General features: G+C 62.4%; 1 protein-coding gene across 2 annotated transcripts in view; it reads right to left on the minus strand.

Annotated features, from left to right (window-relative positions):
* The window catches only part of Unc13a (unc-13 homolog A), a 45809-nt gene extending 32389 nt beyond the window's left edge, over positions 1-13420 (minus strand). For both annotated transcript variants that reach the window (XR_015447587.1, XM_087201837.1), the window contains exons 1-11: positions 13288-13420; positions 8365-8394; positions 7847-7946; positions 6961-7078; positions 6156-6279; positions 5447-5520; positions 5224-5278; positions 4564-4596; positions 2239-2446; positions 549-1019; positions 165-270 (exon numbers count right to left, since the gene is read on the minus strand). Coding sequence is in view for 1 of the 2 variants with exons in the window: in XM_087201837.1 (XP_087057963.1) it covers positions 165-270; positions 549-1019; positions 2239-2446; positions 4564-4596; positions 5224-5278; positions 5447-5520; positions 6156-6279; positions 6961-7078; positions 7847-7946; positions 8365-8394; positions 13288-13309 (1341 nt within the window). In the remaining variant the exon portion in view is untranslated. The remainder of the gene's footprint in view (positions 1-164; positions 271-548; positions 1020-2238; positions 2447-4563; positions 4597-5223; positions 5279-5446; positions 5521-6155; positions 6280-6960; positions 7079-7846; positions 7947-8364; positions 8395-13287) is intronic.
* Between the last annotated feature and the right edge of the window lie 468 nt (positions 13421-13888).

The raw sequence follows: 13888 nt of genomic DNA on the forward strand, positions 1-13888 counted from the left end.
CTGGGTGTGGGTGAACAGGTGGGAGTGGGACATTGGTGTGGTTAAAAGTGGGTTAGGTCTTGGGTGGGCCAGACTGCACGAGTCCAGCAGTGGGCGTGGCCATCGTGGGGTGGGCGGGACACTGGGCGTGACCACGCTGCCGTGGGTGGGGCTCCCTCACTCACCTCCTGAAGCTGCATCCGCACCTTGTTGAAGGCGCGCAGCCAGTTGGCCTTGGCCCTGGACATGGAGTCCTGGCCTTCCCGGCCTTCATCCTCTTGGGGCCTGAAACTGCGGCGGGGGCGACGTGAGCCACGCGGCAGCTCCCCACGCCTCCCCTCCCTCCACCCCGCGTGCCCCACGTCCTCGCTGGCCGCTGTTTCCGCACCTGCCCACGGAGTCACCCGCCGGCCCCCCAGGGTCCCCTTCCCGGGTCCCGTGGCGCCCTGCGACCTCCTCACTCTGCCCGACCCCTGCTGATCCCAGCCCCACCCTGCAGCGCCCGGCCTGCCCGGCCTGGGGTCCCCACAGCGACCTGGGCCGGCCCTGCCCTCAGCCACAGCCACTACCTCTCCTCCGCCTCGGGGGGCTCAGGTGCGGGCGTCTCCTCGGTCGTGGCCGGCTTAGGGGCTGCCTTGGCTAGGTCGGGGCCCTCGGTGGGCAGCCCCGGGGCTGCCGCCTCCTTCTCGGGGACGGTGGGAGGGAGGCTCACGCGCTTGAAGTCCTTGGGCTCAGCCACCGCGGGCTCCTGGCGCAGGGCGTAGCTGGCCAGGTCGTCGGGCACAGCCTCCTCTTCCTCCTCCTCCAGCTCCTCCTCCTCCAGCTCCTCCTCGTCCAGCTCCTCGGCGTCCTGGTCCCAGCGCGGCGAGTCCTGCTGGTAGCTCACCGAGCTGTGGCACGAGTGGTAGGAGTCGCGGTCCCGCTCGTCCTCCAGCTCCGAGCCCTGCAGGCTCTGCTCCTCGGGGTCGAAGTCCTCGCTCAGCTGTGAGCTGCCCCGGCTCAGCTCGCCAGATGACGCGTAGCGGCTGCTGCCCGTGGGACTGTGGGGGCGAAGGGACCCAGGTCACGTGCGTCCCAGCACCCAGGCTTCCATTCAGCACGGACTGGGCACCTGCCGTGTGCCGGGTCCTGCTCAGGAAATGGCCCGGGTCTCGCTAAGTGGCCAGGTGGGCCTCAAACTGTGATCCTCTGCCTCAGCCTCCCAGGTAGGTTGGATTTCAGGTATGCACCGTGGCTCTCCAGATACATGGAAAGTATAGTTTGGAAGATGGTTATGGCGCGAATGTGTCCCTTAAAGCTCACACATTAGAAATGTGATCCCAAGGCCACAGTCTTGACTTTTAGCCAATCCCAGTGGCCCTCGCCTTTATCCCAGCATGCTGGGAGGCTGAGGCAGGGGGATCACAAGTTTGAGGCCACTCAGCCTGGGGAGTTTAGATACTTAGATTTTGGATTAAAATAAACACTTTTTAAAAAAGAGCTGGGGATGCACGCCTGCAACCCCAGCACTGAGGAGGCAGGGGCAGGAGGATCGCCCCACATTTGAGGCCATCCTGAACTGCATAGCAAGAGCCTGCCTCAAAAGAAACAAAACAACAATGACAACAAAAGAGGGGGACTGGGGAAGCAGCAAAGGCTGTGGTTCCACCCACAGTTTGTCATGGTCTGTTCGGAAGCCGGGGCCCGCAGATTGGGCTGTGGGGCTGTCAGGGAGGACAGAGGTTCAGTGGCCGGGCAGCTGGAAGCAGGGCCCCGTGGCCACAGGGCTGGGCAGCCTCTTCGGGGCCAGAGCACAAGGCTGGGTGCTGCAGGACCCCGTTTCAGGGCTGTGGTTCTCCCCAGAGTCCCTGTTCCCTGCTGGCCTTGTCCTACCCAGTCAGGGCATGGACACTGCACGGGGGTTAGTATTGCCCTGAATCTCAACAGTTCTCCAAGCTCTGCGATCCCCCTTGTATCAAGCTGCTAGAGCTTCCAGGATTTCCCTCTACCCTGAGCCATGTCCCTAGTCCTTTCTTATTTTTCATCCTGAGACAAAGTCTTGCTGAGTCACTAAGTAGCTCGGCTGGGCTGGAACTTTAGATCCTCCTGCCTCAGCCTTCCAGTCAAGTTTCCAGAATTTTCTTGCAGGTGTTTGAGTAAAGCAAGGGCTTCACACCCACATAAGAAAGGATTCATCTGCTCCCCTAGATCTGCACCCTGGATCCCCACCTCCCCAGCCCTCTCCACTGAGGCCTGGGGCCAGGGATGGCTGGCAGCTACCTGAGGGCCTGTGGCTCGGAAAACTCCTCGTAGCTCTGCATGGAGTCGCTGTAGGACTCTCGGGAGCCCAGGGGCGGCGGGCGGACAGAATACTGGTGCACTGAGGCATTGGGCTGAGAGGTGGTGTAGTAGGGTGGTGGGATGCTGTTGCTCGTCTCACTGCGATAGTCACTGTCCCGGTCATCCACTGCACTGTCGGGGTCATCATCTGGGAGACAGCGAGGGGAGGGACAGGGTGATGGGCTGCTAACCCAGAGAGAGGAATTTTTATGCAATGCTTGGAAGATTGTGGATCTTGTCAATAGAGATGTAGTCCTCAGAACAAGGGAGGGGGGAACCCTTGCCTGGCATCATCTGAGTCAAATTGGATCTAGAGTCTGGGCTAGGGTAGGTCATGTGCAGAAGGGGACAGGGATAAATTGCAGGGTGACCTTCAGTGCTGAGGGAGGCCGAACTTTACCAACATGCAGGCTGTCAGAAAAATGAGGTGGGGTTTTGTTCTCTCTGGCAGTGGGTTTCCCATAAGAGGGAGACAGGGTGATGGGGGACAGAGTCCCTGATGCGGGAGGGGACCGCCCCAATCTAGGCCTGCATCCAGAGCAAAGGAGCGGCTGGCACGGGCCACATCGCTGTCAAGAGTCAGGCCCTTGGGTGGCTCCACATGAGAGCGTGGACCAGCTGGGCCGAGTTTAACAAGAGCTGAAGCACACCGTGCTTTGGGCCTCCAAAATTTAAAGCAACATGTACTGGGTGTGGTGGCACATGGCTGTAATTCCAGCTATTCAGGAGGCTGAAGCAAGAGGATCCCAGATTCAAGACCAGCCTGGGTAAGATAGTGAGACCCTGTCTCAAAAAATCAAAACAAAAAGCAATATGTCTGGGCAGGAGGTCAAGCACTTTCTTGTTTCTTTCAGCAACTTCTGGAAAAATCAGACTTTCTTTTTCTCCTCCTCCTCCTTTTTTTTTTTCTTGTTGTTATACTGCAGAGGGAGCCTAGGGTCTCCACACTGAACCCCCTCAGCCCTTTTAAATTTCAGGCAGGGTCTCTCACTAAATTGCCCAGGGGGACCATCCCAGCAGCACTGGAGGGGGTTAGATCATCCTGGGGTAAGATGCCTCCATTTATTTAGTTTTTTATTCTTTATTTTTTGGAGGTTTTTGTTTTAGGTACCAGGGATCGAACTCGGTACCTAACGTTTTCAAGGCAGGTGACGGAACCACTGAGCTAAATCCCCGGGCCTAATTTTTTGTTTTTTTGAGACAGTCTCACTGTATAGTTGAGGCTGGCCTCGAACTTGCAGCAATCTTCCCGAGAGCTGGGACTACAGACATGAACCACCAGGCCCAGATGTCTCCATTTATTTTGAAAATAATGCCAGGGCTGCAAGCCAAGGGGTTGCAAGAAGCGCTAGCCCCTCAGCACCTTCAGTGAACTTGCTGATGATTTTACACACTGAGGGATGGTTTGTGCCTTTTGTGTCTTTATGTATTTTTGCTCATTTGCCAGATGTTTGTACATTTTTTGTACCTTATTTTATCTAAATATTTGTTTTATTTAAGTCTTTTTAAGATAAAATTCATCTTTCTTTTTTGTTGTTTGTTCTAGGCTGGCCTGGAACTCATGATGATCCTCCTGCCTCAGCCTCTCAAGTGCTAGGATTACAGGTGCGTGCCCCCACAGTTAAATGCATGTGTTTCTAGGTGCACAAAAATAGGTCTGATTCTTTTTTTCAGTACCGGGGATTGAATTCAGGACCTTGCACTTGCCAGGCAAGTGTGGCGCCGCTGAGCTACATCCCCAGCAGGTCTGATTGTTTTAATGTGGTCAGCCGTGTAAAAAATCAACTCCAGCCAGGTGTGGTAACACACACCTGTCACCCCAGCACTCTGGGAGGCTGAGGCAGGAGGATCACAAGTTCATGCCCAGCCTGGGCAATGTAGCGACTTAGTGAGATCCTGCCTCAAAAAAAAAAGGGCTGGCTGGGGATGCAGCTCAATGCGAAGGCCCTGGGTTCAATCCCCAGTCCAGGAAAATAAAGAAGAGGAAGGACAAGAGGAAAAGAAAGCGATTCCCTCTGGGCATCTAACACAGGAGGCTGTGGCCTGGGGCTTCGCTCTAACCCTTCGACCCCTTTCTTGAGGAGGGGAGAGGGAGAAGGAGGGCAGAGTCACAGCTGGGCCCCAGCCTCCCTCCCAGGGGCCCGCCGAGAGCACTGCCCCCACCAGACCAGCGGAGCAGGGTCCAAGGCCGGGAGGGGTGAGGGAGGGGCTCATGTGGGCCATGGGGTGTGGGGTCCCCGGGACAAGCAGGTGGCGAACACTTACTCTGTTCACCCCAGCCGAAGTAATTCCAGTTGCCTACGAGAGAAGGGCGGAATGATGGGGGTCCTGCTGCCTGTTTCCCGTCCCCCATGGCTGAGCCTGGTGGTGGGAGGGAGGATTCTGGGGTCTCCCGCTTCTTCCCTCCGGGTCAGCCTGGGACCCTGAGCCTTGGCACACCCCAGGGCTGGGTCTCAGACTGATTAATCCACAAGGGGTCTCAGGACTTAAGAGGTGGAGGCAGGAGGATTGCTTGAGCCCAGGAGTTCAAGCCCAGTCAGGGTCACACGGTGAGACCTGGGCTCGAAACAAGAGTGCGAAGGAAGAACAGCACAGAGTGGTGGGAAAGGAGCAACCTGTGTGTCCTTCCACCCTGGCTGTGCCGCCCTCTGGCAGGTGGCCTTGGGCGCCTCTTCTCTCTGCCCCGGTTTCTTGGTTTAAGAAAATGGGCACAGGAAGCAGCAGGCGCCTGTGGCACATGCGTCCCTGGGTGGGCACTGCCGGAAGTGCTGTGAGAGGTTTGCTGAATGACTTCTAGATCTTGTCCAGGGCCTCATGCAAAAGCATCTACCGGGTCCCCCTAGTGGCCCTGAGTTCTGGGAGGATCCGAAAGCAGGCAGGGCAGGGCAGGGCCAGCAGCCCCAGGGCCCTGCAGGGAACACTTACAGCACTGGCTGCTGGGCACCGGCAGCGGCTTCTCCGGCTCGTCTGGGAAGGAGTACTGCGCGGGCAGAGGCGGGGCTCAGGGGAGGAGACGGCCCCAGGCGGCCCCAGGTGGGGACCTGCCGCGGACCTCCCCTCTCAGGAGAAGGGAGCAGAGGGGCAGGACTGTGGGCGGGGACGCCGGGCCCCCACGTGCTGACCGGGGCCAGCGCCACCGCCCACGCACCTGGTCCTGGTCGCGCATGGCGTTCAGCTGCTCCAGCTTCTTGGCCCAGTAGCGCGCCTCCTCCTCGGGGATGTCTGCGGACAGCGGGCTGTGACCGTCGCGCCCAGGGCCCCGGGCCCCGACCCCCACTCCCGCCCTGCGCAGGAGCGGAGAGAACAGGAGAGGGACATCCCAGCGCGCTGGGAGGCTGAGGCAGGAGGGTCGGAAGTTCCAGCCCAGCCCAGCCTGGGCAACTTAGCGAAACGCTGTCTCAATTTTTAAGTAAAGGACTAGTGATGCAGCTCCGTGTCAAGGCCCCGGGCTGAGTCCCTACTACTGAGCAGGGCTGGAGCTGAAGGGCCTGGTTTATCTCTGCTCACCTCATTCATTTAGGTATGTCTGTGCGGTAGCGGGGGTGGAAGCCAAGGGCTTCACGCTGAGCTACATCCCCGGCCCTCGGCCCTGTTGTCTTTCCCTGCTTTGAGACAGGATGTCGGGAAGTCACCCGGGCTGAACTGCAGCTTGCAGTCCTCCTGCCTCAGCCTCCCAGCGCGCCCGTCACACCGGTCTCAGCAGGTTTCCATCCCAGCCTGGACGGACGGGGCTGTGCGGGGCTGTGCTGCTGCGCACGCGCCTGGCAGCCCCGGGTCTGTCTGCCGCTCACCTCCGCCTCTCTCCCAGGCTCTGCTCGCCCCGCAGCTGGGCCTCCCGAGGCCGCTCAGCCACTCACCCAGGGGCAGCTCGAAGCGCGTGTCCAGCAGGATGCGGTGGAAAGTGGGGTCTTTGGTGCCGCAGATCTCGCTGTCGGCCATGATGACCTGGGAGTCCAGCGTCAGCCACTCCCCCGGGCCCTCCTGGGCAGGGACAGCGCAGTCAGGCCGGTGGCCTCTGGGCCTCACGCCATGTCCGCTCCCGCGCTGCCCCTACCGAGCGCCGGGCGCGGTCCCCCGAGGAGACGGGGAAACTGAGGCTCCTCTTGCCAGCGACCCAGGGAGGCTGAGGCGGGGATGGGCTGTGGGGGCGGTGAGGAGACACACGCGGCCCCTCCTCTGACTGTGGCATGAGGGCTGCGGGCCAGGGCTCTCATGGGTGCTTTCCTCTGGTGGGTGCAGCCTCCCTCCTGCTGCCCACTGCAGGCACAGGACACCAGTGGTCCACATTACCCCTGCTTTCCCTCCACAGCACTGTAATATAATTTCTAGCTGGGCTCAGAGGGCCTGGCTTAAAGCTACATTTCCCAGAATCCATTGCAGCCACATGACTCAGTAAAGTGCTGTGAGTGGCTATCTCCTTTACTACCTTTCCTCAGCTGGAATACAGACGTAATGATTACCCTTAAACAGCCACTTTGGGTCATGAGGTAGAAGCCATGTAGGGAAAAAGCAGAGTAACGGGATGGAAGGAGTTTAAAAGGAGCTGGTGATTTGGGGGTTGTCAGGGTGACCCTAGATGTCTCCATGGATCATCTTTTTCAGGCCACATGCCTCTGGGCCCTCCCAGGCCCCCTCCTTCCCCGTCCAGAGCCCCACGGTCACCTCATTGGACTGGCGGATGGTCCGCAGTGGGATCCACACGGTGCCCACCATGGTGTCCCAGATGAGACCCTTGTTCCACACCTCTACGGTCAGCCCCAGGTCCAGGCGGTTGATCTCGCTGGGGGAGGAGCAGGGGGAGGGGGTTCAGGAGGCCAGGTCGTTCCGGTCACAGGCGTGCAGACCGGGCTCTGAGAGCCCTGGGAAGGGGTCCAGTGTTCTCATTTTTCAGAGGAGAAACAAGCCAGAGGGGCCGTGACCAGAGAAACAGGCCTCCCCGACTGCGATGGGGCGGGAGGGGGCTCCAGGGCAGAATCACAGCCGGGGAGACCGGGTCTGGGCGCCCGGAGGTGGCCCAGGACAGCTCAGGTGCAAAGGCCCTAGGGCAGCGCCTGGCGCGTGGGTGGCGTGGACTCGGGCAGCGTGGGGGTTCCGAGGCCGCCGTGCCAGGACGGGTTTGGAACGCGGAGTGCCAGGATGTGATCTGGAGGGTTAAAAATATCCCCGGGCTGCCGGAGGAGAACAGATTGTGCGAGGCGGGCGGCAGCAGGAGGCCGGGGTTGGGGGGTGGGGGGAGGTTAGCACCGCAGGGACTTGGTCTGTGCCCGGGAGATGGGGGAGGCGACCCATGCCCAGAGGCCAGGGGTGGCCTGGGGCGCGCGTGGGCAGCTGAGCAGGAGGCGGGAGGGTCGGGAGGGAGTGGCCGAGGTGGTAGTGGCCGCTAGACGTGGCCAGAGGATGTGGCTCAGGGGCGTGGTCGGACGGGGAGGAGTGGTCAGCGCGGGGGCGTGGCCGAGGGGCACGGCAGGCAGAGCACTCGCCGTGGGCGTGACCACAGTGTGAGGGCGTGGCCACCGAGGGAGGCGTGGCCTGTGGTGCGCAGACTCACAACATGAAGTCCTGCTCCCAGCTGGGCTGGCTGCCTCGAACGGCGATTGTCGTGCTCTTGACATTCTGCACCTTCAGGGTCACGTACGTGTTGAATTTCTCTGTGGCGGCGAGAGCAGGGGTGGACGAGGCGCTCAGGGACCCTGACGGCCCTTCCCAAGCTGAGATGACCCCGCTGTTTCCTGGCCTGTCCTCCCTTCCCACAGGGTCCCCTCAGGGCTCGCGGGGCGACGTGGCCCAGGGACGCGAGGTGCCCGGGTATCCTGAGCCAGGGCTGGGCGCTGACACACAACTAGACGGGCGTGCAGCTGGGGAGGGGACAAGCCTGACTCAGACGCCTCGGTTTCCCCATCTGTAGCCGATCCAAGAGGCCTTGCCTGGCCCCTGACACTGCCCCGTGCTGCCCGCACCGAGAGGCCAAGTCTGAGCCTCGGCCTAGAGCCCTCCTCCCTCTCCAGAGACAGAGGACAGAAGGACAGAGGACAGACGACATGGGACAGCAGGCAGGCGCTCACTTACCTTGGGCACCGTCAAACTTGGCTTTTTTGACTGTGGAGAGACAGAGATAGGGAAGGGTGATGGGAGAGACAAGGGGGGGGGGAGACAGACACAGAGAGACATAGAGAGAGACGGAGACGGGCAGAGCCCGAGAGGAGAGAGACGGAGACGGGGACACAGAGAGAAGTGAGTCAGAAGCAGGAGACAGGCAAAGACAGCAAGCACAAAGCATCAAGAGACCAAGCAGGAAAGACAGAACAAAGAAAGAGACAGACACAGGAGGAGGCAGCAGGAAGGAGGAGGAGGAGGCAGGGATGAGAGAGAGAGGGAGAGAGAGGGGGAGAGAGAGAGGGAGGGAGAAAGCATCAGACAGGCCAGCCCAGGCTGGCCCAGGGCAGAAGGAAATCTGACCCGGAAGCAGCCTCCTCCCACCCTGTCTCCATCTTGCCCTCGCAGCGGCTTTGTGCCTTTACCCCCAATCAAACAAGATCCAAAAGAAGGAACCAAGCCATAGCGGTGCTTCCCTGTCATCCCCGCAGGCTGGGAGGCCGAGGCAGGGGGATTGCAAGTGTGAGCCCAGGCTGGGCAACTCAGCGACTTAGCGCCTGAGACCTTGTTGCAAAATCAAACCCTAAACAGAAGGCGTGGGGAAGTGGCCGCGGGTGCCTCCCGAGGGAGGAGTGGAGGCAGCAGGGCAGCCGAGAGGCACGACCACCTACCGGCCACGGCCTGCCAGGCGCACGCACCTCTTCCTGGTCAGCCGTCCAGCTCGGCCTCCCCAGACGCTCCTAGGGCTGGGGTGCAGGGCTCAAAGGCAGGGGTGCTGGGCAACACGGGTGTTGGAGCCATGGCGTGCTTAGGGGCGGGGCGGGTGGATGCCAGGCCCACGGGCCAGGGTCCCATCGCGAACCAACTCACGGTGCCCAGGGACCCACTCCTCTATGGCTGGCTCTGGCCTGGCCCGTGCTGCTGCTCCCCTTTCCGGTACTGGGGATTGAACCCAGGGCCTTCGCACTGAGCTAATTCCCCAGCTCTTTTTAAAATTGTATTTTCATTCATTAATTTTTTTATTGAGGGTCTCCCTAAGTTGCTAAATTGCCCAGTCTGGGTAAATTTATGATCCTCCTGCCTCTGCCTCCCCCAGTGTTGGGAATACAGCGCCTGGCTTCCCATGCCCTCCATTTTATCTCCTTGTTCCCTTTGAAAAGCCTTTCTCTGCTTATGGAGGAAATGCGTGCATGTTTTACAAAACCCACAGCAACCAAAATTGTGGCATTGAAGCCAGGCATGGTGGCACATGCCTGTCATTCCAGCACTCCAGGAGGATCACATGGCAACTTAGCAAGACCCTGTCTCAAAAATTTAAAAAAGGGGTTGGGATTTATCTCATTACAAAGGCCCTGGATTCAATCCCCAGCACCCCCAAAAGCTGCTGCATGGAGAGTAAGGTTCTATCTACTACAGCCCCTTCTCTCCAGGGTGCAATCAGCAGAGCTGCTTCTGGTGACCCCGGAAATAGTTCACGCATCTTCGTTCTAGCGCACAGTGCGTTATTTTACTTCCTATGCAGACAGCCCCACCGGGCACCCATACTCCTGAACCTGCGGGTTTTCCGTGGATCCTGGCGGGTGCTCGAGTGAACAGAGAGTACATTCCTAGAAGCAGAATTGTGGTTCTAGGGACAAACACCACAGCCCTGTGTCCTGGGTTGCTTCTCTGTCTCCTGTTGCTCGAATTTTTGCCTCGCAAACGCAATTGAATGGAGCCAGGACCCCCACAGCTCCCACTGCGCGTTGGCAACACAGTTCCTTCCCGCTGCAGAAGAGGGAACAGCGAGCTCCTACGCCAACGCCAGCTTCCCCACCGAAAAGGCCCAGATTCTCAAATGCAAAGAAACCTGGCATCCAGCCCACTCCACGTGGGTTTGTACTGGGACGTGGGGTGTGGACCGAGCTCTTGAGGGGGCCTGGGGGAAGGGGGCGAGGACAGGTTTGGCCTGGACACAGAAGGCTGGCTCTGACTCCGCAGTGTGACCCGGACCGGAACCCGCTGGGGCCGCCTCTGTCTCTGTTCCTGTCCCCCAGATCTGGCTCCGTGCCCTGCTCCATCTCTCCCACTCACCCCTTCCAGGCCCCTCCCTGGGTTCGCACCCCGCCCGGTCCCCTGGCCCCAGCCCACCCCCAGCGCCCTCTTCCCGGGAGGCCAAGGCAGGAAGGGCGGGGCAGGGGTGGGGCCTCAGGGCCCTGGAGGTGCCGGGTCGGGTCCAGCCGGGACCACGGGAGAGGGGCTCGGAGCGGTCTCCGCCTCTGCATCTGTCTCTGTCCACACCGCCCCCGGGGTCCCCTGCATGTGTTTCCTCCCCTTCTCTTCCTCCTGCTCCCCCTCTGTCTCTGTCTGTCCCCGCTCTCCCGGCTGGGCGCCCCGGCTCGTCTGGGGTCCTCGGCGGTGGGTGCCTGGGGCTGCACCCCAGTCCCTGCTGCTCTGGGGGGCGATGCTCCCGTGCCATCCCCCGCTCAGCCTCCGGGCAGCAAAGGGCCCCTCGCGAGGCCCGCCCCCCTCGTCACGCGGTGGCAATGTCGTCAGCGGGAGGAGGTGCCGCCCCCAGCCAGCCGCGGAGCTATTTTTAACGCCGCCCGCCCTGCGGCCCTCTTGCCCTGCCCGGGCAGCGTCGCGGAGCCTGCACCCGCCTGTCACGGTACTGGTGGCCGTTTTTTTCTTGCTGGGTCTGGTTCTAAGCGTGCCTGGCTGGACACCGGGAAAGACCCAGGTTCTGATGCGGGGCCCGCGCCGCCTGCTGGGTGCAGGGCCTGCCCGGCGTCGCACGCCAGGACGGGGTCTGCCCGCGCCGCCCGCACGGTGGCCCTGTAGCCATCGGGTGCGCCGTGGTAGTAGCTGCTCGTTAAATCGTGCCCCTGCCTGCCGGGCTGAGACCCTGGCGAGAAGGCCCAGACACACCAGGGCGGTGTCCGCGGTGCTGAGCGCTCCCTCCTCCGGGTGTACCCCAGGAACTCGGCCTTGGGCCTGGGGACCCCTCCTGGAGCCCAGCTCCAGCAGCACCTCTCCGGAAGTGTCCACTTTCGGCCTTCGGGAAAGCGCTTCGTCCCCATAATGAAGCCACCACCGATTTCCGGATTGGGCGCCCGCTCCCGGCCTTCCCGAGCGCGCTGCAGGGCTCCGGTCCCCGGCAGGCAACCGGGCGAGGGCGCGGCTGGGCCTGGCAGGAAGTGGAGCCGGGGTGCCCTCGCTGGCCCCCGTGGGGGAGTGCGGACAGCCGGGCCGGGCACCGGGATGGGCCGCCAGGCTACGGCGTCAGCCAGCGCCGCTACGGCGTCAGCCAGCGCCACTCCGGCTCTGGGATACCGGGCAGGCTGCTAAACCTCTGGCCCTCAGTTTTCTCCTCTGTAAAATGGGGCTGCTGCGGATCAGAGAGGGGAGGGGCAGAGCCCCAGCACCGCGCAGGACAGCCTGGGCGCACAGGGCTTGGTGAGGCGTCCCCTGAGCAACTCACTCGTCAGGACGTGTGGAGTCTCGACCACACTGAGGGGCTGGCCTGGTGTTGCACACCGGGAATCTCAGCTCTCTGGAAGGCTGAGGCGGGAGGATCGAAATTTCCAGCCCAGCCTGGGCAACTTACTGAGACCCTGTCTCAGAATAAAAAGTAGGAAAGGCTGGGGATGAGCTCAGTTCAAAGGGGCTGGGTTCCACCTCAGTACCGGGAAGAGCGGGGCGCGTTGAGGCCTGTCCAGGGCGACCTCCCATTTGGGCTCAGGCTGCACGCGAGAGCGCGCGTGACCCGGGCAGGCGTGCGTGCGTGTGCACACGGACAGGCCGCTGTGACCGGCAGCGACGCTGTCACGCGTGTCCGTGGCCAGTGCCTGCTGTGTGCGCGCCCGTCTGTTCCAAGGGCTGGGCCTTAGCGCGTACACAGGGCCCACGTCTGGGTGTTTGCTCGGAGGTCCGTTGACCTCTACATGCCCAGCGCTCTTTACGTCACTAACTTGTCCAGGATGGGCTCGAACTTGTGACAATCCTGCCTCGGCCTCCCAGAGAGGAGGAGAGACCTTTGTGAGATGCGCTCTCAGGCAGCAGCATACGAGGGCGACCCAGATGTGCGCCTGGGGTCCTGCGGCCTCGAGGCCCGACCTGTGCCAGCGGTCCCGGCTCCTGCGCCGGCTGCGCTGCCTAGAAGGGTCTGGGGTGAGTGCGGGCCCCCGGAGGGGCCTGCGGGGCGGGGCTGGCCTTCCCTCAACTCCTGGGATGCGAGGACGCGCGGACGAGGGCGCCCCTTCCAGCCCCAGGCCCGGGTCGCTCCGCCCCTCCCGCCCACGTCATCCCAACCTTGTGCCCCTCAGCACTGGGGGCGCGGAGGAGGCTCCTCCCCTAGGCCGCCCGCTCTCGTCCTCGGGCTGGCCTTTGGGGTGCGTGGGGCCCCCGCTTCCGCGCTCTCCGAGCCCAGCGGGTCGGGGTGGCCTTTGGTGGCGGGGTTTCCTCTGCCCCCCGCCCCGCCAGGCCGCACTTCGCTCGGGAAAGGGGCGCTGTCCCTTTAAGAGCCCCGCGTCCACGCCGCGCCGAGCAAGGGCGGGCGGGTTTGTGAATGGAGGGGGGAGGGGCGGTTCCCACGCACGCGCGCCCGCGGCCCCCGCCCACCGCAGGCCGTGTGGGGTGGGGTCTCCCGAGCAGCGCCGAGGGGGGCTCGGCCTCCCCACCCCCCGCGTGGGCCTGGGCGTGGGCCCCGCAGATGGCCTCCGCTCCCCGGGACTGCGCCCCGTGTGTCGCCCGCCCGTGGGTGCGGCTGCCAGGGCCCGGGGTCGCCGGCCGGCGGGAGACCCTCCTGCGCCGGCCGCCTGGCGGGGCATCAGGACCAGCCCAGCCCCGATAGCCCGGGGCACACGGTCCCGACAGCCCGGATCACCGCCCGCGTCCGCACGGCCCGGCCGGCCCTACCTCCCACGCAGAGCAGCGACATGGCTCTGGCTCAGTGGCCGCGCGGCCGGGGCAGCTCCGCGCTCGCCGGGGCCCGGGCGCCGCCTGCCATCTTGGTCAGCACCGGGCGCGGACAGCGCCGACGCCGGTGACGCGCGGGGCGGATCCAGGCCGGCCCCGCCCCGCCGGCCTGGCCCTGGTCCTGCGCCCTCCGCGCTCGGAGTCTGTTCGCTCTCTAAGCCTGTGGGGGTCGCATCCTTCACCCTGTGCACCCGGGGAACTCCTATTCACCCAGCAATGCCCAGGCCCACCGCAGCCCCTCCTCCAGGAAGGGACGCACCGAGCCTTTTTTATTGGAGCCCGGGCCTTTGTGCTGTCTTTCTTAAATTTTTTTTTAACTTCAAAACAGGGTCTTGCTAAGTTACTAAATTTCTCAGGCTGCATTTAACCTTGTGATTCTCCTGCCTCAGCCTTCCAGATCAGCACTGAGTCTTTATTCTCACGCTTTGGACTCAAGCCCCGCCCCTTCTGCTTGGCCCTAACCCCAACACAGTTCTGTTTAGTGTTTAGCAGCAGCCACCAGGTAGTGCCTGGAAGGGCGCCCGCAAACCTGTGGGTTGTG

This window comes from Heterocephalus glaber, unplaced genomic scaffold, assembly GCF_053883595.1.
Source record: "Heterocephalus glaber isolate CG9 unplaced genomic scaffold, H.glaber_assembly_v1.0 deba00001761, whole genome shotgun sequence".
NCBI lineage: Eukaryota > Metazoa > Chordata > Mammalia > Rodentia > Bathyergidae > Heterocephalus > Heterocephalus glaber.